General features: G+C 55.5%; 1 protein-coding gene across 1 annotated transcript in view; it reads left to right on the top strand.

Annotated features, from left to right (window-relative positions):
- Positions 1 to 24,285, top strand: part of LAMC3 (laminin subunit gamma 3) — a 59,686-nt gene that overhangs the window by 20,107 nt on the left and 15,294 nt on the right. The window contains exons 4-18 of the mRNA XM_060013275.1: positions 963 to 1,129; positions 3,931 to 4,119; positions 4,199 to 4,316; positions 5,571 to 5,669; positions 8,311 to 8,447; positions 8,831 to 8,881; positions 11,047 to 11,157; positions 13,018 to 13,210; positions 13,389 to 13,507; positions 15,874 to 16,092; positions 17,747 to 17,935; positions 21,505 to 21,750; positions 22,602 to 22,755; positions 23,418 to 23,560; positions 24,053 to 24,231. Coding sequence (XP_059869258.1) covers positions 963 to 1,129; positions 3,931 to 4,119; positions 4,199 to 4,316; positions 5,571 to 5,669; positions 8,311 to 8,447; positions 8,831 to 8,881; positions 11,047 to 11,157; positions 13,018 to 13,210; positions 13,389 to 13,507; positions 15,874 to 16,092; positions 17,747 to 17,935; positions 21,505 to 21,750; positions 22,602 to 22,755; positions 23,418 to 23,560; positions 24,053 to 24,231 — 2,314 coding nt within the window. The remainder of the gene's footprint in view (positions 1 to 962; positions 1,130 to 3,930; positions 4,120 to 4,198; positions 4,317 to 5,570; positions 5,670 to 8,310; positions 8,448 to 8,830; positions 8,882 to 11,046; positions 11,158 to 13,017; positions 13,211 to 13,388; positions 13,508 to 15,873; positions 16,093 to 17,746; positions 17,936 to 21,504; positions 21,751 to 22,601; positions 22,756 to 23,417; positions 23,561 to 24,052; positions 24,232 to 24,285) is intronic.

Genomic DNA, 24,285 nt, shown 5'->3' with positions numbered 1-24,285 from the left:
GACACCAGGTGGCCGTAGAGGAGTGTCTAGGAGCCCAGGGTCTGCGTGGAGTAGGAGAGGACGGGGTTCAGATTCTAGCTCTGCCGCGTAGCATTCGTCACCTCATGGTCTGAGCCTCAGTTTCCTCATCTGTGCAACGTGGCTAGTTATGGCCCCTCCTGCTGCAGTGGTGAAACTCAGAGACATGATGTGAGCTGATTGCTCTGTTGGGGGCCGCTACAGAGGAAGGCTGGGAGCTGGGAGCCCTGGCCATCCTCCATGTGCCTCAGTCTGGCCCCCTGAGAGGGGGGTGATGACCCCACCGGGTCAGGCTGAGCCGAGCACGCTGTGTGGCCCCCTGAGCACCGTCGTTCCTGCCTGATTCCGCCTGTCTGACTCCGCAGGAGCGGGGGTGGGGCAGGCCCAGGGCTGCCTTCAAAGATACAGGCTCACTGGGGACTTGAGATGAGCTGGGGGCCGTCCTGTGTAAGGCACAATCTCCTTCTCATCCCTTTAGACACGAAGGAGGGGGCATGAGGCGCCTCCCTGGCTGCCTGCACCTCCCACCCCCTGCCCTGAGAGCTGGCCCGCCCTCTAGCCAGGAGACTGAGATGACTTCTTCCCGGGTCCCCCCTCGGCCCCTGGGTGTGGTGCTTTCAGTGGCAGCATCGAGAACTTGACCGTTACTAACGTGTGGCCTCGGGCAGCCTCTCTGTGCCTCGGTTCCTCCGTCTGTTAAATGGGGATCACAGTGGGCTTGTGAAGATGCTATGGGTTGACACGTGTACAGAGCTCAGAACAGCCCAGCGCGGTGGGTTCCGTTACTGTTGCCCCGGGCACGTAGCAGGAGTTCAGTAAAGCTCCGTAGCTGAGCCGTAGAATGAGGGGCTCACCCGAAGGCGGGGCTCCCTGGTGATGAAGCCCTTCTCCGCCGGCACCTCCCCAGCTTCCGGACACCCCCCACCCCCATGTTCTTTTCCCAGGTGCAAGTGCAACGGGCACGCCAGCGAGTGTGGCCCCAACGAGGAGGGCCGGCTGGTCTGCCGATGCCAGCACAACACTGTGGGCACGGACTGCGAGCGCTGCCTGCCCTTCTTCCAGGACCGCCCGTGGGCCCGGGGCACAGCCGAGGCGGCCAGCGAGTGTCTGCGTGAGTGTCCTGGGACTTCGGTGGCCGGAGGCCGGGGGTGCAGGCCAGGAGACAAACTCCCCATCCCTGGCAGCGGGGCTGCTCCTGGGGGGCCTGGCCGCAGCTTTTGGGGCTCTAAATCCTGTGCAGGTATGAGGAGGAGCTGGGGAGGGCTGGAGGGGGCACGTGATCCTCCGTCCTCACCCCCCCAGGCAGCCCCTCAGACCCAGTCTCCCCAGGTAGAGGCATGCGTGGTAGGAGGGCTGAGAAGGACCCCCAACTTGTTCCTTTGTGTCAACTGCTCCAACCACAGCTGTCGATCAAAGCCAGGCCACCCCAGGTCCTGGGGTGCTGACCTGCCCACCCAGCCTCTCCTGCAGGCCCCCAGGCAGCCCTTCGCTGCCCCGGCCCCCATGCGACGTGGCTGGCACTGCCTAACCTCACAGACACGCTGGAGAGGATGTTGCCATCATACTTTTTCCAGGGACGGGGGCCGCGCATGGGGTGGGGGGCTCCTCCCAGCCTGGCGTGCCCCTCCAGCTTCCCTCTGTCCCCAAGCCCTGCCCTCCGACAGTCATCTGGCTTGCTCCGGGCTCCCATGTGTGGCTGGTCGTCACTGGGCACCAGACTCCAGCTGGCTCTGCTGCTGGCAGGAGGCATGTCTTCATGTGCAGGCGCTCCTGACGGCTCAGCCTCTGGACCCACTGTGCTCCTGGGCTGCTGGCATGTAGAGCTGGGGTGGGGAGAGGACGGCTTGTTCCATGGAACAGGATGCTGTCTGCAGGAGCTTCCCGGGGCCACTGTGGCCCTAATGAGTTCCTGCTGCCCTTGCTGGCCTGCCTCCACCAGGAAGTCCTCTCGGGGTCAAGGAAGCTGGCTGGCTCACCCGTTCTGAGTCTGGGGCTCTCTCCATGGTGGGGACACAAAAGGCCAGATTGCTTCTCCCGTCAGGTCCTCACCCCTGAGGTCATATCTCCTTCCTCCCAGCCTGGAACCTGCATTTCGTGCCTGACCCCTCGCGCTCCCCAGTCCAGGCAGCCCCTGAGCCGCATTCACATCCCCCCAACCCGACTGTGTCCTTCTACACGGCTGACACTGTGGTCCGGCCGGTCACCCCTCCTCTGGGCATCTGAAGCCCCCACCTCCCTGCTCTCCCAGCCCCCATACCCCGCCTGCCGCCCAGCTGAAGGCACTTCACATCTGAAGTGCAGATGCAATGATATTCATCCACGGAGCCCCTTGCTCCAAGGTGAAGTCCACTGACCACGGCTGGCTGCCCAGCCTCCCTGGATCAAGCCCTGGCTGACCCCTTGACCTCATAACTGCCCCTGCGCCCCTCCCTGTCCCGGCACAGTGCACAACGTCCCCACCCTCTGCCCTGCCCATCACATGACATGCCACCCTCCCACGCCACACTGGGTGAACCTTGCTTCTCTGCCTGTGCCACAACTATCCTCTCCCCTCCTGCCTGGGACTCTCCCTTCCCTCTCCTCCCCTCCTTTGCCTGGACACTTCCTTCCTGCTCACCCGTCAGGTCCCACTTAGCTGTGACTTCCTCCAGGAAGGCAGCTGTAGGGCCCTCCTTTCACCTCCTGGAGCCTCCCTGCCTCTCCCATCACAGCCCTTCACCTGCAGGATATCCACCTGCTTGCTGCATCTGACCTCCATCAAACAGTGGGACCATGTGTACGGGCACTGGTCCACACCATGCTGGGCTCACCACGGGAGCCAAGACGGAGCCGATCTTTGGTACATACTTTTTTTTTTTAACATGAATGTACTTTGTTTTTTTATTTATTTAGTTTTGGCGGCATTGGGTCTTCGTTGCTGCGCGAGGGCTTCTCATTGCGGTGGCTTCTCTTGTTGTGGAGCACGGGCTCTAGGTGTGCAGGCTTCAGTAGTTGTGGCACGTGGGCTCAGCAGTTGTGGCTCGTGAGCTCTAGAGCACAGGCTCAGTAGTTGTGGCGCACGGGCTTAGTTGCTCCGCCGCATATGGGATCTTCCCGGACCAGGGCTCGAACCCGTGTCCCCTGCATTGGCAGGCGGATTCTTAACCACTGTACCACCAGGGAAGTCCCTTTGGTACATACATTTTAAAAACGTAGGTAAAGTAAGCTGGGACGAAGTGAGAGAGTGGTATGAACTAATATGTACTACCGAATGTAAAATAGATAGCTAGTGGGAAGCAGCCGCATAGCACAGGGAGATCAGCTCGGTGCTTTGTGACCACCTAGAGGGGTAGGATAGGCAGGGTGGGAGGGAGGGAGACGCAGAGGGAAGAGATATGGGAACATATGTATATGTATAACTGATTCACTTTGTTATAAAGCAGAAACTAACACACCATTGTAAAGCAATTATACTCCAGTAAAGATGTTTTTTAAAAAACGTATTTATGAGTGAATGAAAGGTGACTTGTATTTTCCATGCTTCTGAGTGACCTCATGGTCACTGGGGATCAGATTCACATACTTTTATGGCTCAGAGGATCCACAGGAGATCTTGGAGGGAGCCACGCTGCCACTCGAGAAGGTAGCCAGTCTGTGATCCATGACCAGGTGACTGTACGTCCTGGCTTGCCTGGGAGGGTCCTGTGTGGGGGTATATTTATTAATGGTGCCCCCTTTGTTCTCGAGAGTGTCCTGTTTTGGAAGATCAATTGACTGGTCTCCAGATCCTTGATCAAGCCAGGCCTGAACTCCATCCTTGCCCTTCCTCCAGCTGCCTGCTCACTCACCACAAGGAAGCTGATCGGCCCATACTCCCCTCCTGCCATGTGCTGCGGCCTCTCTCACACACCCTCCCCCGCCTCCTGCCCACAGCTTGCAACTGCAGCGGCCGCTCTGAGGAGTGCATGTTTGACCGGGAGCTCTTCCGCAGCTCGGGCCATGGTGGGCGTTGCCTCCGCTGCCGTGACCACACAGCCGGGCCACACTGTGAGCGCTGCCGGGAGAACTTCTATCGCTGGAAGCCACAGATGCCATGCCAGCCCTGTGACTGCCACCCAGCAGGTGAGTGGGCCGCACTGCCCCGGCCCCCACCCTCGCCCACCGCCACGGGCTCCTGCTGCCCTGTGTCCTTCCTCCCCAGGCTCCCTGCACCTCCAGTGCAATGACTCCGGCACCTGCATCTGCAAGCCCACGGTGACGGGCTGGAAGTGTGACCGCTGCCTGCCCGGGTTCCACTCGCTCAGTGAGGGCGGCTGCAGGTGAGGGCGGTGGGGACAGTGGGTGTAGATGACCCAGCAAGGGCGCACGGTGGCAGATTTGGACTGAATGATGGGAAGCAGGAGGGAGAGTCCCAAGCCCCTCGGAAGGCAGAGTTGGCAGCAGGTGGTTACCCGGGGGCGGAAGAGGAGGAAGGGATGAAGGCTGACCCCCTGGGGTTCTGCTTCAGGCACCTGGGCGAAGGGAGGCCATTCATGGCAAGGGGAGCACAGGGTGGGGAGAGGCTGAGTCTGCAGTGCTCGTGGGGCATCCAGGGGGACAGAGATGGGCAGGGGCTACTGGGGTCTGGACCTCAGAAGAGGGTCCAACGCTTTACTATCACTTGATTGAGAAAATACACAATGACCAAAACAAATAAAGCCCTTATAAATTCAGAAGTACTATTAAATGATCTTGGCTTTGGTTCATTGCATCAGTCTCCTTGTATATTTGAAAGGCCGTGGAAATGCCATTGGGGAGGTTTGGGGAGTCTCAGATCTCTCTCAAAATACTCAGTCGTTCAGGCATAAAACTGGCCATTAGGTGGGGACCTGGATGCTTCCCCAGGGTCTCTGTGGCCTCTGGGCCTCTGTACATGTCACTTCTCCTACCCTGGAGCATTCTCTTCTCCCTCAACACCCTGCCTCTCCCTGGCCTGTGTCTGAACAAAGTCCTACTCATTCTTTAATTTTCAGTCAAGGTACAACTCCCCACCCTGTTCCCGCTCCAGACACCTCATTGGTGCTGCCACAGCCTCTTCTTGTACATTCTCTCCCATAGCTTGTATCAAAGTACAGCATCTACCTGTTTGCCTGTCCATCCTCACTGGACTCTAGGCTCTGTGAGGACAGGGACCGTGTCTTACCAGATGGGGGATGGATGGGTGGATGGGTCGATGGATGGGTGGGTGGATGGAAAATGCATGGATGGGTAAGTGAATAGGTGTGTGGGTGGGATGGATAGAAGGATGGAAGGATGAATAAATGGATCAGTGGTTGGAAGGATACACAGATGGATGAATGCGTGGATGGATAAGCAGGTGGGTAGGCAGATGGACCACTGTTCAGGTGAGTGGTTGGGTCACTTCCTTCACTCAGTGGGAACAGCAGAGCCAGGGGGCAGGCTCTTGGGTCAGCCTGCCTCCTGTTCCTCTCGGGCGTGGGGAAGGATAGAGAGATTCCTTCCAAGGAGGGTGGGCTATTCCCATGCTGGAGTTGCTCGTTGGACGCTTTCCTCTTGTCCTCTCTCTTTGGCAGACCCTGTACCTGCAATCCCGCTGGCAGCCTGGGCACCTGTGATCCCCGCAGTGGCCGCTGTCCCTGCAAAGAGAATGTGGAAGGCAACCTGTGTGACAGGTGGGTGAACCGATCCAGTAATAAGCCTGCTGGAAGTGACCTCAGTGGTGGTGGGAGGAGCAGGGGCCATCAACCTCCCGGACTTGGGCAACCCCACCACCTGGCACCCTTCCTGGAGCACCATGGATCTGACACCCGGGAAGTTATCTAAAGACTACGATACCATTTATACTTTGACCACCACCACTGAGAGTTCATAAGCTGTGAAAATACATCTTTTTCCCCCTATCTCAGAATCCTGAAAAGAAAGAGCTAGAAAGGATAGGAGAGACCATCTAATCCAGGGAGAGCAGATACATGGTACTCGTACCACAACCCTCCCATCTCACACCCAGGGCAGACATCACCAATGGACCACAGCAGTTTACCATGATCTCTACTGTAACCTCAGAATCCTTCTCTACGTCCTGCTCCAAGAAGCTCCCACCAGTTGAGCTGAGATTCAAGCTTGTTTGCCATCCTTGCCATCCTATCATGGTACAAGCGGAGCTTCTAAGGCTCGAAGAGGCAGAAGGACTTTTCCCTGCCCTTCCTCCTTGATGTGTTTAGGGGGCCTCCTAGCCCCAGCAACGGGCTGGCAGACAAATGTGCGTTTACGTCCTTGGGCACATTCTGTCCCCTCTTCCTGGCTTCATCTCCAACCTCTGAAGCCTTTGCAGCCAGCGTGGGGTGTGCCAGGGCCTCTTTGATCCTCTGGCCATGGGAACCTGACACGGCAGTATATTGTGGACTCTACCCTTGCCGGACTGTGTTGGGCCTCTACTGGTTCAGGAAGAAGCCCGGCCTTGACTCTCACCTTGTCCACGCGGGGCCTGTGGGTCCTGGGGTGGGAGGTGGACTCCCTGCTGGGTCTTCCTCCCCCAAGACCCCTCAAGCTGAAGAGACAGAGTGGAGTTGGGGGACTAGATCCCACTAGCTCTACTCCACTGCCTTGTACCTTGAGGAGGTCTGCCTCTGAGCCTCACTTTACCTGTTTGTGAGATGGGGGGTGCTGGTGAGATGTGTTCGTTGGAGCTGGCCCAGCTTTGGGGTAATTGGCATCTTCTTATGAATTGGATTCCTCCACCTGGGTCGGCCCGAATGGAGCCCTCGTGGTGCAAACCAGGAATATGTGTTTGTAAAAGGCCTCTGCAGGGCTCCTGGGAGAAGTGGCTGATTCTGGGACTGGGGCGGGGAAAACACAGGATGGACCCGAAGCATCTTGTAGAAAGCAGGGAAGTGCTTAAAAACAAAACCAGACAAAGACAAACCCAGAAAACCCCAAACCAGGATGGGGGCCCGTGTCAAACGGACATGAGCGCCAACCTGAAAGAGTTCCCAGAGCTGGAACAAAATAAATAACAACAATATCGGATTATAACCCAAAGTATAAAATAAACATCCACGAGTCCACACTGATATAAATAGATGAGTGAATAAATAAATACAGGGGGATGAAGGGACAACTCTTCCTGGCAGAAGAATTCCACATTAGAAATGGAGAAGGGATGAGGGAAATATTAAAGTACTGTTACAATATCAGAGTAACGATCGCTGTAGGCCAGAGCCGCTGATGAATGCTGACATTCGTGGGCAGAACTTGAGGGAGAAACAGGATATTTGCATGGCCCCCAAATATCTCCCTCACAATATTTACTAATTACTGTGGTGCTTTCACCATAGGTTCTTTGATTACTGCCCCCCTCCCAGAGGTGGAGCTTAATTCCCTTCCCCTTGCCCCTGGGCTAGATTTAGTGACTTTTTTTGACGGCTGGAATATGGCAGTTTTGCAGTGGAGAAACCTGGCAGGGCCTTCCCTGGTGGTCCAGTGGTTAAGACTCCGCACTCCCAATGCAGGGGGCCCGGGTTCAATCCCTGGTCAGGGAACTAGATCCCACATGCCACAACTAAGAGTTCGCGTGCAGCAACTAAAAATCACGCACGTGGCAACGAAGATCCTGTGTGCTGCAACTGAGACCTGGCGCAGCCAAATAAATATTAAAAAAAAGAAAGAAAGAAAAGAAACCCGGCAGGCAGCACCTTAACTAAATGGTGAAGGTTAACTTCACCAGTGATGTCATACATGACCAGAGATGTCATACATTACCAGTGACATCACACAGGTATCGTTTACCCTGATATGATGTGAGAAAACGGGCACTTCGCCTCTATTTCTTCCCCAAACCCACAGCCCCAGTCTAATCTTGAAAAACACCAGACAAACCCAAATGGTGGACATTCTACAAAATATCTGACCAGTACTGTCAAGAGTGTCCAGGAAAGACCGAGAAGCTGTTACAGATGAGATTAAGGATACCGTTAAATGCAATGTCATGTCCTGGATGGGCTCCTGGAGCAGAAAACGGACCTTTGTGGAAAAGGGAGAGAAATCCTAATAAAATCTGGGGTTTAGGAAATAACGTTAATCAGTGTTAACTTCTTGGCTTTAATAAACGTACCCTGGTAATGGCAGATGTTAACATTAGGAAAAGCTGGGTGAAGAGGCCATGGGAACTCGTGTCTACAATCTTTGCAACTCTTCTGTAAATCTGAAATTAAAACAACTTTCCCCGGTGATTCTGGGCCCCGGTTAGTCTAGCTGGGATCCCCCGAATGTAGCCAATTCATCTGGCCCCCGTGGGCATGTCCGCCTCCATTGCAGATGTCGCCCGGGCACATTTAGCCTGCAGTCCCACAGCCCAGCCGGCTGCAGCAGCTGCTTCTGCTACGGCCACTCCAGGGCATGTGCGGCCGCTGCCCACTTCCGGGAGCACCACATCCTCTCCGACTTCCGCCGGGGTAAGAAGTGCCCGCCCTGCAGCCACCTCCGAGCGCAGCTGGGACGGGCGGTCCTGGGTCCTGCTCTGGGGGGATCCTGCGATGGTGGTATGGGTGGGTGTGGAAAGGAGGGGGCAGCCTCGGGCCCCAGCCCGGGCGTCTCCCGCAGGCCCACACACCGGCCGTGCGCCTCGGGGTCCTTCAGTACCCCCAGCACCTACCTGCATCCCTCGGCTCCCTCCTGACCGCTGCCGTCTTCCTCAGCCGCCAGCAGGGGTGGGGGGTGGGCACCTGGCAGCCTTTGGAGCCTGTGGGGGAATTTCCAGTTGCTCCTTGGCCCCCTAGTGCTGGGGATCCGGGCTCAATCCCCTGGCCTCCATTTTTGAGCACCTGCTATATGCTAGGCACCATGCTGAGCTCGTTATGTCCATGGAACCTCCTGGATTCCCTGGCAGGTAGGTATTCTCATCCCCATTTTACAGATGAGGCACCTGAGGCCCAGAAAAGGAAGGTCACGTAACTTAGTTGTTGGCACCTTGGGTTCATCAGCTCCCGAGTTTTGCTGTTCACTGCTGTGCAGGTCTTCTCTCTAGGTCCAGGGGTGCTGTGGGGACCTGGGTCCCCAGCTCCAGGTGGATATTTGGAGCGGGAAAGCAGTGGAGCTCAGAACTCTGCATTAAATCATGGCCTGCGTGGGTCCCTGCCATGCCCACTGAGTCTCCCCAACCCCGCATCTCCCCCAGGGAGCTAGAACCTCAGGGCTGGCTCTGGGGCGCCCCAGATGCAGGGGAGCAGTGCGCCCTCTGCTGGACACCACGCAGAAAGCAGGACGGAGCGGGGCTTGGAATGGGGACCGCCTTGTGGTCACTTGGGCTGTAGTCCAGGATGTCAGCGTCAGAAGGGACTCATTTTATAGATCCTAGAATAACATCACGATCCTCCTCACTTGGAGCCAAGCCCTGGGTTTGGCCCTTCAGTCTCAGCATCTCACGTGATCTCACTAACACCCTCGGCCAGCAGTTCTCAAACGTTTTGATCTCTGGATCCCTTCATGTGCTTGAAAATTAGAGAGAACCTCAAAGTCCTTTTGTTAAGGTGGGTTGTTTATACGGATATTTTCTGTATTAGAAATTAAAACAGTAGTTTTTAAATATCTGTGTATTAATTCATTTACGGATGACCGTAGTAAACTTATAACAAAATATAACTTCTGCCTGTGAAAAATAACGCTCTTTTTAAAAGACAAAAAACTTTGAGAAGAGTGCTACCCGTTTTACATTTTTGCACATCTCTTTAAGGTCTGGCTTAATAGAAGTCAGCTGATTCTTACCACGGCTTCTGCCATTTAGTCTGTTGTGATATCACACATCCTGTAGCTTCTGGAAAATTCTCACTGTAAGAAAGAGAATGAAAAACGCAAATAGCATTTTAATGTTATTTAGAAGATAGTTTGATGCCATGGACCCCCTGAAAGAGCCTTAGGGATCTCCCAGGATATTCAAACCAACTTGAGAACTGCTACCGGGACCACAGTACCTCATTGCCTCCATTTTGCAGATGAGGCACTAACCGGCTTCAGAGAGGTTAAGTAACTTGCCCAGGGTCACACAGCCAGCAAAGGGGCAGAGCCTAGTCTAGCACGGAGGAGCCCCGGACTTCCCCTTTCTGACCTCTTTCTGTTTCTTCATCCCTCCCTCCTCACCCCTTGGGTGCCCCAGGTGTTGGGCCTCCACCATATTCTCCAGCTGCCCCCCTGGAGAGCACCCTCTGGAGGTCACTTGCTCTGTGCCCGACTGTGCCTGGTGTACTGCCATCACCAGAGGGAGGGTGGACTGAACTGGGACTGGGCTCCCACCCTGACCTGGCCACTTCCTAACCAGGTGGCCTCCCTGGGTGCAGTGGGGCTCGTGGCACGCATACCTGGAAGGACGGGGTGGTGAGGTCACGGGCGAGGAAATCCTCTGAAGACCTGAAGACAAGGTCTAGTCCAGTCTCGTTAGAGACTGCCCACAGTGGGGTCTCCGGGCTGTCCTCATGTCATCATGTGCTCAAAGCCCAGCGAAGGGGACTTCCCTGGTGGTCCAGTGCTTAAGACTCCATGCTCCCAATGCAGGGGGCCCAGGTTCGATCCCTAGTCAGGGAACTAGATCCTGCATGCTGCAACTCAGAGCCTACATGCTGCAACTAAAGGTCCAGTGCGCCACAGTTAAGACCCAGCGCAGCCAAATAGATAAATACATTTTTTAAAAAAGAAAAAAGCCCACTGAAGGGGCAGGGCAGGCCCGGAGGTCTGACTGTGCCCCAACAGAGCCGGGTCTCTGAGCCTCCCAGCTCCTCCTGGAGCCACCTCCCACCCCAAGACCCCCATCCTGATCTGGAATGGGGTTCCGAGCTGCCTGGCTCTGGGCACCGAGCGTTTGCTGGCACCAGCTGGCTCTCATCCCCCCCGGCCTGTCTCTAGAACAGTCTCTCCCCTCCCTGGGTCCTGGTGTTTCAGGCTGCACTCAGGCCTCTGGGGGTCGTCCTTGGGACCCGGGAAAGGGTGTGAAGTGGGAGGGGGCAGAGGCCACCCTCCAGGGCCTCACCTCATAGGGGCTCTGTGCGTGTGTTTGCTGTCCAGGAGCCGAGGGCTGGCGGACCAGAAGCATGGAGGGCCCAGAACATCCTGCACAGTGGAGCCCGAGAGGGCTTCTCCTGGACCCAGAGGGCAAGGAGGAGCTCACAGCACCAGGTACCTGCCTCCACAGGCAGGGGCAGGGCTGCCCGCGTCCATTTCCTGTGGCTGCTGTCGCAGATCACCACCAACTTAGTGGCTAAAAGCAACGCAGATGTATTCTCTTAGTGTTCTAGAGGTCGGGAGTTGAAAACGGGTCTTTCTGGGCTGAAGTCAAGGTGTCGGCTGGGCTGGGCTCTTTCTGGGGGAGGCGCCGGGGGAGAATCCGTTGCCTGGCCTTTTCCAGCTTCTCGAGGTGGCCTGCATCCCTCTGCTCGTGGCCCCTTCCTCCTCCTCCAAAGCCGGTCAGATCTTTCTCACGTTGCATCTTCCTGACACCGCCTCTTTTGCCTTCCTCTCCCATCTCTGAAGGCCCCTTGTGATTACGTTGGGCCCCGCTGGATAATCTAAAATAATCTCTCTACTTGAGGTCCGGCTGATTAACAACCTTAACTGCTCCAGCCGCGCAGCATAACATATTCACAGATTTCGGGGATCAGGACCTGGACACTTTGGGGGGCCATTTTCCTCTGACCACGTGCCCCGCAGCCTCTGCTTCCTCATCACAGCCTTGCCACCCAGGGCTCCCTCAGGCCACTGTCGCACCCCAGACAGTCCCTGCGCGTTTCTCATCAGCATCTCATCCCACCAGGCCACCGCACCCCCATGCCCGGGACCATGGTATTCCTGTAGAAGCAAGAAGTTCTAGATTATTCTGAACCACTCCCCACCAACTGGGCAGCTTTGGTCTCCTGGAAACTGTATCAGACCAGGAGCCTGGAGCCCATTCTTAGCTCCACTGTGGCCAGATATGGGGTCCACTGGCTCCCTTCACCCAGTCCTGCCCGTTCCCTCTCTCTGCGAGAGGGGCTAGAGAGGGGCACACAGACGTCTGAGGATGCAGCACCCATGTGCCCTGCAGCCAGGAAACAAAGACCATGGGGTCCTCGGGTCCCCTCCTGGGGCAGGTGTTCCAAGTTCAGAAGCCTGAGAGCAGAAAACACGCTCTGTTCCCTCGTTGCTTTGTCAACGGATTTAAGAAGGAGTTATTCGCTCAAGTGTTTGCTGGGTTCTCTGCTGGGTGTGCTGGGCACACTACAGTGGGCAGGGCAGGTGGTGGGCGAACTCAACCGTTTTGATTTCACTTCTTTTTACGCACACATTCAACAAACACTCTCGTGAGTACGGAAGGCCTGAAGGGAGGAAGGATGGGGTGTCTCTTGGTCCCTTTCCTTCTGTGTCATGATCTTCTGCCGAAGCACTTGGCTAATACAGAGAAATGACCAAATAAGACGGGCTATGACAGGGCCCCTCGGTCCTTTATGCGTCTGCCTTCTTCCCGCTGGAAGCAAGTTCCGATTCCCATGGGAAGTGTGGCCCTTGGGGGCTGTCAGTGCCCCTGCTTAGTCACACGTGTAGCACGCTTGCCTGGTACTCGCTCTGAGCCTCACTAAATGCCGTGGATGCGGCTCCCCAGGGATTCTGAGCTCACGGGGTTGGGCGCCATGAGCGCCGTGTGCACGGGCAGGCCTTGCGTACTGTGAGTTTCTCCTCTGCTCCTGTACAGACTCCCTTGTCCCACGACACTACACTTACAAAACCCAAGTTCCAAAATAAAAGTCTTAAGAGTGTCAAGATAGGGACAGCAGAGCGTTAAGCCAGGCGTGGGGCCCCAGGTAACTGCCAGGGTCACATGCCCAGGAAGCCAGCCCTGTCTGCGGAGGTATGAATGGGCCACCCTCAGCGTCTTCTGAGCAGGGACCCTTTGATTTTGTAGTTTTATCTTTCGAAGGTTTAATTGGCAATAAAATCATTGTAGACATTTAAAATCCAGCTAATTAATTGAAGACCGTCAAAGCTGCCCTGTCTTGTCTTTAGAGAAGTTCCTGGGAGACCAGCGGTTCAGCTATGGGCAGCCCCTCACACTGACAATCCGGGCCCCCCCCAGGGGCTCCCCCATCCCTGCGAGGCTGAGGCTGGAAGGGGCGGGTCTGACCTTGACTCTGCGGCACTCCAGCTCGCCCAGCCCCCTGGACACCAGGCAGCCAGGGGAGGTACAGCTCAAGTTCCTGTAAGTGTCCCGCTCTGTCCTGAGAGATGGGGTCGAGCAGTCGGGGTGGTCCCTGAGGTCCAGGCACACCTGGTTCCCTGGGGTCTGGGGGCTCCCACCCTCCCCACTCCTGCTGGAGGATTCCTGACACCACCTGCCCCGGGCCTCACGTTCTGCTTTGACCCCGTCCCCCTGCCAGGTTGCAAGAGACCTCCGAGGACGTGGACCCTCCGCTGCCGCCCTTCCACGTCCAGCAGCTGCTCACCAATCTGACTGCTCTGCGCATCCAGGCCAGTGGCCACAGTGCCAGCCCTGCCGGTGAGTTAGGGACACCCCCAGCCCCCAAACCAGCTAGGCCCCCGGGCTCTTTCGTGCATAGCCTTGCTGAGTCCTCACAGCAGGCGATCATCGTCCCCGCTCTACCACGAAGGAGTCTGAGGCTCAGAGAGGTTGGGACGCTTGCCCAAGTTCATGTAACCAGTAAGGGCAGCTGGAGGGGATGCTGAGCAGAAGCAGGGGCTGGACAGGTGAGGGGCCTGAGGATGGACAGCTCTAAGGGACAGGTGCTTGGCCACGAGGCAGCCAAGAGCCTGGCGTGGTCGCACCATGGCAGAGTCCCCCGCTGCCAGGAGGCTGCACCCTAGAGGGCCCTAGGTTGGTGCTGGCCGCAGGGGCCAGGCCAGGGTTCCCAGGGTATCACTTCCCCCTGCTGGTGATCAGAGGTGTTGCACCTAGAGAAAGCCTGGTTTCTAAACCCTCTGAACCAGCCAGCGAAGTCATCACTTCAGTCGGGACCTCTAGCACCTCCCATCCTGGTCACTGGGTGATTGCCCTGATGGTCCTCTGACTGTTCCTGGTTCCCCCCTTTTTCCTTAATGTACTTTCTCCTCTCCCCACCCCGTGCCTGTACGTGCCTAGACCAGGGATCCTCCATGCCCCTTTTTAGAACAGATCTTTCATATATAGCACCCCTTTTACTATCTGGAAATGAAATTCACAGATATTATAACCTAGACACAATTTTTAAAAAACAGTATAATATTCTAACTGTAGTACACAGAATAAATAAAAGGAAAGTAAATGATATTTTAAAATAACCGTATGAATTCCAGTCCCTGCTTCTAGGAGGGTGATTTGCTCCTTTTGGGAACCCCTGGCTTAGATGGCCAGCCTTTCCTGGGGCGCCCTTGAGTCCAAGGCTTGGGGGTTGTAACCCAGCCCCCTCCAGCCCCAGACCCTCCTCCTCTTTGGGGCTGTGGTTTAATTGCCTTCACCCCCATCATCCTTGCCAGTACTCCCTGCTCCCCAGACCCCCCCTTGCAGGAATTTCATTTTTACTCTTTCCAGCAGCTTCCAGAACTTCCTTCTGTCACTCACTCAGCCGTCAGTTAACAGATGTTTACAAAGCACCTACTTAGGCCAGGCCCGTGCTGGGGGTGAACTGGACACGCACGTGGACATATTGACACTCATCTCACCCCACCCCCCAAACCTCCTCTGCCCACTGATAACGTTCCGGGGTGTATCACTCCAGACCTTTCTGTGTGCATGTACTTACATTTGTATTTTTTTAATACAGAAATGTGATCCCACAGTATAGTGGTCTGCCACTCGCTTTTTTCAGCTAACGGTGCATCCTGGAGGTTGCTACTTGCCTTACACGTAGAAAAGGCTGGCTCTGCACGTCCACCGCATATCACTCTGTGGTAGAGACGCCCCATAAAGTCTTACCCACCCCCCTACTCATACGTATTGAAGTGGTTTCCAGCTTTTCACCATTGCCAACAGCGCTGCAGGGAACACCTTCGTGTAAAGGTCTTTTATCCTCGTGCAAGTGTGTCTTTAGGACACATTCCTCAAAATGGAAATGTTAGGTCAAAGAGTGTACATTTTGACACATGCTATCAAATTTTGCTTCAGCAAGGCTGTACCAGTCTATATTCTGATGACAGGTGTCCACTGTCCTCCCCTATTTACCTGCTCTGGTTTTCCTCCAGTGTTTACAGAGAGTTTTTATATTTTGTCCCAAGTTGCTAGTTGTTTTCTGTGGGAAGGTTGGTCTGAGAGGAGCTACTCCCCTGTTACTAGGAGCAGGACCTCCTAATTTGTATTCCCACCGTCCCGTGCCTGAGTTCCCCACACCCACATCCTCCACTGTCACTGACTGTAACATGCTCACCAATCTGAGGGTCCTGAATGATAGCAGTCTTTATTATTTTTTTTGCGGTACGCGGGCCTCTCACCGCTGTGGCCTCTCCCATTGCGGAGCACAGGCTCTGGACGCGCAGGCTCAGTGGTCATGGCTCACGGGCCTAACCGCTTCGCGGCATACGGGATCTTCCCGGACCGGGGCACGAACCCGTGTCCCCTGCATCGGCAGGTGGACTCTCAACCACTGTGCCACCAGGGAAGCCCGATAGCAGTCTTTAAATGTACATATCTTTAATAACCAGTGAGAGTGAATGTCTTTCTGGAAAATTCCCAGCCATATCTATTTCTCCTTCTGAAAATTACCTATTTTTTCCTTTGCCCTTGGTCTGTTTTTTAAAAATTATAAGTGATCCATGGACTGCCTCTGTATACGTGGGCCAATAACCCTTTGCCTTTTACATATGTGAATAGGAAGGTTTGGGGGAGAAACATGTGCGTGGAACTCTCTCCTTCTCTCTCTCCTCGATCTGCAGGCCCAGTATTCCTGACTGAGGTCCGGCTCACGTCGGCCCGGCGGGGACTCTCCCCGCCAGCCTCCTGGGTGGAGACTTGCTCGTGTCCCAGGGGCTACACGGGCCAGTTCTGTGAGTCCTGTGCTCTGGGATACAAGAGGGAGACACCACTGGGGGGTCCCTATGCCAGCTGTGTTCCCTGCACCTGTAACCAGCATGGCACCTGTGACCCCAACACAGGTGAGTCTCCCTGCATCCCCCCCACCCCCGCAAGGCCACCTGGGCACACAAAACAGCGAGATGAGTACTGACCTGCACGGGGTCAGCTATGAGCATGTAAGTGATCGCGAAAAACAATACCGATAAAATGGTAACCTCGAGTCCCTCCAAGTGCTAGACACCTTTTTATATGCTATGTCATTGAATCCTGCAAAAACCCCTGGCGGTGCCGGGACCATTCCTGTCCCATCTTACACATGAAGGACCTAAGGTGCAGGGAGGCTGCACGGCCAATAGGTGGCAGAGCTACTCCTCCCACAAGTTCAGTACCAGCTATTCATCCCCACTTGTAGCAGAGGAAACCTGGGGAAAGACCTCGCCCGCAGTCACTGGGCAGGAGATGCCCGACAGGGGCTGGACGCTGGTCCCTCACACAGGAGGTGGGAGGGTCAGCGCCCTGCTGCTCTCCTGGAGCTGCTGGGGTCTCTGAAAAGGGAATGCCTTTTCTCAGCTGACAAAGCACAGTAACCTGGGAATGAACGGGCCAGCCAAGATGGGCATGCACCGGCAACATGAGGGGTCTCCCCGCTTCTTGTGCCCACGGCAGGCATCACTAATCGAGCCAGATGAGACCTCATAGTCCTTCTATGCAGTGCTCCAGGAGAGTTGTCTCATGAGATGGGACTAGTTTGTCATCCCTCAGAGCCCCTCGCCTTGGCATGACTTCCAGCTCCATGTGGGCGAGTCCTCATCTGTAAAATGGGCGCAGCAGCCACTGCTGTCCACCCTGGATGGGAGGAGGAGTAGTGAGCATGTGGGTGCTGGGCCAAGAAAGCAGGGCAGGTGTGACAGCTCCCCCTGGATGCCACCCCTGCTCCGCTTGTCCGCCCTGCGTCCCCTCTCCTCCTGTTCACCTCAGTCCCTGCTGGGTGCTGCCGGGGGCCTCTGGGAAGTGCTGGTCTTGCTTATCCCCTTCTCGGCCAGGCTCCTCCCTTAGTCCCTGGCAGTGGCTCTGAGAAGACTCCAGATGCTGTGGGGCTGGAGAAAGGGGTTTGCAGAATCCCCTTCATTAGAAACCAGTGGGCAGAGACGGGGGTTCTGTTCTGTGAGACCAGGAAGCCTCTGGAAACCCATAGACCCCCTAGATGGGAGCCTCATGTCAAGGCCAGAATCCTGGATCTGTGTCACTGTCCCTGAAGTTAAGAGGACACGGAGGCTTCAATTAAAAAGATAAAGAGGACACAGAGGAAGAGGAAAAGGAAAACTGACAGCAAATGCTAGCTGTATCGTCAGCTGGTTCGGTTACAGGTTTTGGAATACAAAATAATAATGACGACAGTAATAATTGTGTGCAAGAGACTGTGCAGGGCACTTTGACTGCGTGGCCTCATTGAATCCTGATGAAAACCTTTTGAGGTCAGAGCCATTTATGCCCATTTTGCAGGTGAGGACGTTGAGGCACAGGGGTGCCCAGGTTCACACGGTCAGTAAGTGGTGGATGTGAACCTGGGGTGGACACTTCATCCCTGGGCTAGGCTGCCTCCACCTTGGAAGTGTTCCCACCCCTTTTCTGCCTGGGACGTGCTCTGTGACCCCCACGGCCAGAAGCCTGCCTGCTGTCTCTGGAGCGTCTGGGCTCAGGCAGTGGTGACCAGGCGCTCGTCTTGCCCCTCAGGGATCTGCCTATGCGGCCACCACACCGAGGGCCCATCCTGTGAGCGCTGCTCGCCAGGTTTCTACGGCAACCCCTTCACAGGCCGAGCCGATGCCTGCCAGCCCTGTCCGTGCCCTGGACAGTCGGCCTGCATGACCATCCCAGAGAGCAGAGAGGTGGTGTGTACCCACTGCCCCCCGGGCCAGAGAGGTGAGTGGCTCATGCCCTGGGGCCCCTGCCTCTGCCCGGCCTCCAGGAGTGAGTCCTGGGTCTGGAGTGGGACAGATGACGGAGGGCCCAGCTTAGGGGTGACAGGCCTGACCTCTGGGGACACTGAGTCTCGTAGCCCCATAGCCAGGAGCCCGGGATGAATGGGTTCCCGTCAGAACTTGGGCCACTGAACATACCACGTGGGATTTTGGAAATCCTCATGTCCGGTCCTGGCCCCACAGAGCCTGGTTTAGTAGCTTAAGACAGAGCTCAGGAATCCATATTCCTATCAATTTTCCCCCATAGTTAAGGTGGAAAACCTCTGATTGAACTTTCAGCTTTAAAAAAATGTCGTCATGGGAATTCCCTGACAATCCAGTGGTTAGGACGCAGTGCTTTCACTGCCGTGGGCCTGGGTTCAATCCCTGTTCGGGGAACTAAGATCCCGCAAGCCACGTGGTGCATCAAATAAATAAATAAAATTTTAAACTGTCACCAGATAATGTGTGAAGCGGAAGTGTCCCCATCCCCAGCTCTCTCCCTGTTCCTCATTCGCACTCCGGGACTCAGAGTCATCCTAGACATCTGATTTTTCTAAAAAAAAAAAAACAGCTTTATTGAGATATTATTCACATACGCTATGATTCACCCATTTAAAGTGTACAGTTCAATGGTTTTTCAGTATATGCCAGTATTGATTTTTTTTAAATTTTGGCAAATACGCATAACATAAAATTTGCCATTTTAACCATTTTTAAGTGTACAGCTCACTGGCCTTAAGTACATTTACAACGTTGTGTAGCCATCACCACCATCCATCCACGGAATTTTTCTTCATCGTCCTAAATAGAAACTTCACACCCATTAAATTATTGTTTAACAGTTCTCCCTCCTCACAGCCCCTGCCATCCACCGTTCTAGTTTCTGTCTCTGAATTTGACTATTCTGGGTACCTCATGTAAGTGGACTCAGACAGCATTTGTCCTTTTATGTCTAGCTTCTTTGTTTCTTCCTTCCTTCCTTCCTTCCTTCCTTCCTTGCTGCATTGGGTCTTTGTTGCTGCGTGCGGGCTTTCTCTAGTTGCGGCGAGCGGGGGCTACTCTTCATCGCGGTGCACGGGCTTCTCATTGCCGTGGCTTCTCTTGATGCAGAGCACGGGCTCCAGGTGCGCGGACCTCAGTAGTTGTGGCACGTGGGCTCAGTAGTTGTGGCTCGCAGGCTCTAGAGCACAGGCTCAGTAGTTGTGTCGCACGGGCTTAGTTGCTCCAAGACATGTGGAATCTTCCCGGACCAGGGCTCGAACCCGTGTCCCCTGCATTGGCAGGCGATTCTTAACCACTGCGCCACCAGGGAAGCCCTGTGTCTGGCTTGTTTCACTTGGCATAATGTTCCAAGGTTCCCAGACATCTGGTTCTACATCTAGTACCTGTGGCTGCATCAGGACAGCCCATTATCTTGGTCCTGTCAGATGCCTGCTTTGTTGAGACCACTCTGAAAGCAGCTCCCTGATGGCTAGCAGGACTGGGGAGATGCCCCAGAGCAGGGGTCCCAAGAACTGAGGGAGTGAGGTCCCACCACAGGACCCTGCCCCCTGCCATCATGATGCCCCTTTGTTTCCATAAACTTCCCCACATTTTCTGGCTCCCTACCTGTGGCTTCCTCTGGTCTGCAACATGAGGGGATCCCATTCAGTGAGAGGGTAGACACTTAGAGAAGGTACCCAAGGGAGGATTTTTGGGGAGCAAGCCACTGCTGTCCACAGAGGGAACCCTGGGAAGGCTCCCTGGGGTCGACGTTAGGCCCTGGGGCTTTGTACCAGTTCCTGTCTTTATCACACCAGCATCCTTCAGGTCCCGCCAAAGCCCTCACCCAGACAGTCTGAGCCGGAACTGACCAGGGTCAAGCCCTGATCCCTGCCTGCCTCACTTGTCTACCATCCTGAACCCTTGCAGCTGCCTCCTACCTGGGAGCTGTCCTCACCTGGTCCCAAGTGGATGGCAGGTTAACTATGGGGACCACATTCTTCATCACCAGCTTCAATCTCCCCCTTGCCCGTCTTACTTTTTTTTTTTTTGGCCGCGCTGCACAGCTTGTGGGATCTTAGTTCCCTGACCAGGGATTGAACCCAGGCCCTCCGCAGTGAAAGCATGGAGTCCTAATCATTGAATTCGCCCCTCTTACTTCCTTTCTATTTCAGAGTCTCAAAGCCAGACACTAGCCTCTACCTCAAACTCCATTCAGATTTTTCTTTGCCTTCCTTTTCTCTCTTTTTTTTTCATCTCTTCCTTAGTATTCCTCCTCTCCACGTTCAAGGTTGCCTGCCTTTAGTCGCATTAACTTGATTTCAACTGGACCAATGAACTTTGAGGATGCAGGGAGCCCACAACTATCTTTCACCATGACAGTAGCTCTTTTTTAAGTTATAAAGTTAGTAATACTCATGGTAACAATGTCAACTGTTTGTAAACGTGTAAAGAGGAACGTGAATGTGCATACAAGCAAGAAGACGACTTAAGATGCCCGTCATCCTGCCACCCCCAGAGTCCCCCCAGTCGTCTGTCTCATGCAGATACACACAGAGAGGTAGGTGTACTTACCAAGAATGAACTGACACTGCATAAACCACATAGTCCAAGTGTGTCCTTTTATGCCCCGTCTGTGTTCAGAGTGAATCTCCCAGGCCATGACCCTCCAAAAGCCTCCTCACACACCTTCTTTTCTGAGACTCACAGTAACCCTGGGGCTGGAAGATGAAGCAGCAGCCCCAGATCAAACCCAGGAAGCAAGGTGGGAGTATGAAATAAACAGTCCAAATGGAGTTCAGAAACCATGAGAAGCAGAAAAGGCAAAGGGGTCAGAAACCGCAAACGAAAAAGCAACCACAGCTGAGGGAGGGAGATGGGGGAGAGAATGAGGTACAGAAGGGTGAGGAGGAGGGTGACGGTGATGTTGAAGATGGAGACAAGGAAGATGATGATGAAGGTGATGGATGACCAAGATGATGGATGATAATGATGGAGATGATAGATGATAATGATGAAGATGATGGATGGTAATGATGACAGATGATCAAGATGAAGGTGACGTCGACAAAGGCAATGATGATGATGATGATGAAGATGGTGGTCAGGGCGCTAATGAAGAGAATGGTGATGATGATGAGAATGTGGGTGATGACATGATGACATGATGACAAGGAGGGTGGTGATGGTGAATGGGTGATAACAGCCACTGCTGTTGAGCACCAACCATGTGCCAGGATCTGTGCTAAGTGCTTTGCACAAGTGATCTCACCAAACCTTCTCAACAGTCCTTTGAGGTAGCTGCCATTATTGTCCCCACTCTGCAGACAAGGAGCCCAAGTTCAGAGAGGCACAGTGACTTGCTTAAGACCACACAGCCTGCTAATGGCCCAGCTGGGCCCTGGCCCCAGGTCAGACTGACCCCAGAGCCCCTGCTCTGCTCCACAAGGAGACCTGAGGGAGCTTACTTTGGTTCATGCCCGGCCTCACCCTTCATGGACCCAGCGGACTGGGTTCCTCAATCACACAAGGTTTCTCCTTTCCCAGGGTGGCGCTGTGAGATCTGTGATGATGGCTTTTTTGGGGACCCACTGGGGCTCTCTGGGGCCCCCCAGCCTTGCCAGCTGTGTCAGTGCAGTGGGAACGTGGACCCCAACGCAGTGGGCAACTGTGACCCCCTGTCCGGCCGCTGCCTGCGATGCCTACACAACACGACAGGTGCCCACTGTGAGAGCTGTGAGGAAGGCTTCTACGGGAGCGCCCTGTCCCCTCGGCCCGCAGACAAATGCGTGCGTGAGTACCCCCCTCCCAGACCCACAGGGCGGGGCGTGGTGGGCCCCTTCTCCACCAGATCCAGCTGGCTGCTCTGCAAGGCTGTGCAACCTTAGGCAGATTACTCACCTTCCCTGTTGCCTTGTCAAGAAAGTGTAAGGGTTTGCTCTTCTCCGAGGTCTTTCAGCCTCGGGATCTGATCAACTCTGACCCTGTGATTTTTTCTTTTTTTTTCCTGCCCGGATAATTTAGCACTTACCTCACGCTCCACAGTTGGCATGCAAGACTGTCCCAGATGGCCTGCGGCACTCATTACGTTTGTCCTGCCCCTGGGCTTCCTGTCAGGCCGTGCCTCCCCACCAAGGTGCTCCGCCCTCTGTGCCCTCTCAGAGGGCCACAGTGTGCGTGAGCTCGTGGGAGGCTTCCAGAAGTGCTGCAGGGAGCAGCTCAGTATTTGCCCCAGACTCACTCGCTCCTGAGTCCTTGCCGCGTATGCAGCACCTGTCGCCTCTTGTTTTATGGGACCCAGGAGAGCAGAGACAAGGGGCCCAAAACAGTGGGAACAGAGGTCTGCCCCTAACCCCCAACCAAGTTTCTGGCCTTCTCTCCAGCCTGTGGGGGCTCAGGGCAGGCTCAGAAGGGCCATCTGCCACCACGACTATTCTGGGCTGTCTCTCCAAGGACATAGAAAATGGGCTGAGGCTTGACCCCAACCCTAGAACCTTTTTGCAGAGATGCTTAGGCGTCTGAGCTGAACGTGAGTCATCTCTGTGGTCTCCCCATCTTCTCTGCCGCTCCTGGGTCCCCAGAGGTTGAACAGATGATCGGCATGGTTCCCCACCACCCTTTCCTGCTCCCACCCCCACCCCCAGCTTGCAGCTGCGACCAGGCGGGCTCAGTCGGCGAGCAGAGACCCTGTGACCCGGTGACCGGCCAGTGCACCTGCCTGCCTCATGTGACCGGACGGAACTGTGGCCACTGCAGCCCTGGCTTCTACGACCTCCAGCCTGGAAGGGGCTGCCGGAGGTGGGTGGGGCGAGGCTGTGGGTGCCCTTCCCCTGGGTGTTTCTCCAGGATGGACAAAATCGCCAGGGAGCCTCCAGAGAGGGGCCTGGCTTGGCATGTGTCGTCCCAGGCCCACTGCCAGGTACACTGTGCCCTGCACTGAAGGGGGACAAAGGGACGGTCCCTTGGGGGTCAGATTCATGGCCGTGCCAACCCAGGCTGCAGGCCAAGAGCAGCCCTAAGGGATGCCCAGGTGGGCAGGGGCTGGTTGGGTCTCTGATTCCCTTCTCGGTAACTCTGTCGCTCTGTGACCTTTTGGGCCACAGCAGCAGCTTAGATACCATCTTTAGGGAGCAGTGGAGAACTCCAGGGAAATGCCCAGTGAAGCAAACAGGTTTCTTCCTGACCAGACTTCTCAGGCCTATAATATGCTAATTGCATTGTGACTTTCCAACTGAAGGGTATAGTCCAAATGTATATATGTCCCCATACCTTTTTTGTGGGGGGAGCATTTTATGAGACTGTGCTTTCCAGGGCACAGCCTGAGGGAAGCTGTTTGACATGTGCAGACACAGAGATGGGGCCTTGCCAATAGAGGCGTGATCACCAGCCCTGGCCGGCAGAGGTGGGACTGGGAATGGCCCAGAGCTGGACTCAGACCTGGGTCCCTTCCCTTGTCGTAGCTGCGAGTGCCGCCCGCTGGGCTCCCAGGGGGACCAGTGCCACCCCAAGACCGGGCAGTGCCCCTGCCGCCCAGGCGTCGAGGGCCAGGCCTGCGACAGATGCCAGCTGGGTTTCTTCGGCTTCTCCATCAGGGGCTGCCGGGGTAAGGAAGCCGTGTCCTTCCCAGGCTGCCTAGAGAGTGAGGCTTCTAGGAAAGAGGACCAGTGGGGCAGATGGCCGCGCCGCAGGAGAGAGATCAGATACGGGGCAGGTTTTCTTAGAGCAGCCGTGGGAATGTGGAGTGAGGGAGCAGCGCAGAAGACAGCATGGGAGGCCAAGAATCTAGCCCTAGACTCCACTGCTAAATCCCTGTGTGCCTGGGGCCATCAGGGCACCTCTCTGGGCCTCGTTTGTGTGGTTAGACTGCGTGGCAGTCCTAAACCTGACCGGTCCTCAGATCCCAGGGGCACTGAAATAACTCAGGCTCTCAGCCGTCACCTCCAGCCTTCTGAATCAGTCTCCCAGGAAGGACCCAGGAATGTACTTGAGCTGCCCATGGGGTCTGAAGCAGCCAGGCGCAAGGGTGCGGGGGACCTGGGGGTTCCAGTGTGGGGTGGCCATCAGGGCACCCAGCGCCGTCTGCCCCGCCCCCCAGCCTGCAGGTGCTCCCCGCTGGGCGCCGCCTCGGCCCAGTGTCACGAGAACAGCACGTGTGTGTGCAGGCCCGGCTTTGTGGGCTACAAGTGTGACCTCTGCCAGGACAACTTCTTCCTCACGGCCGGCGGCACACACTGCCAGGAGTGCCCGTCCTGCTACGCCCTGGTGAAGAAGGAGGTGAGCCCTCCCATCCAGGCCCTGCCCAGGGCCGCCCCACCTTCTGTTCATTTC

The sequence above is a fragment of the Delphinus delphis genome, chromosome 6, assembly GCF_949987515.2.
Source record: "Delphinus delphis chromosome 6, mDelDel1.2, whole genome shotgun sequence".
In the NCBI taxonomy this organism is placed as follows: Eukaryota; Metazoa; Chordata; class Mammalia; order Artiodactyla; family Delphinidae; genus Delphinus; species Delphinus delphis.
Note: the sequence above shows the minus strand (reverse complement) of the source record. Positions and strands in the feature narration are given on the sequence as shown.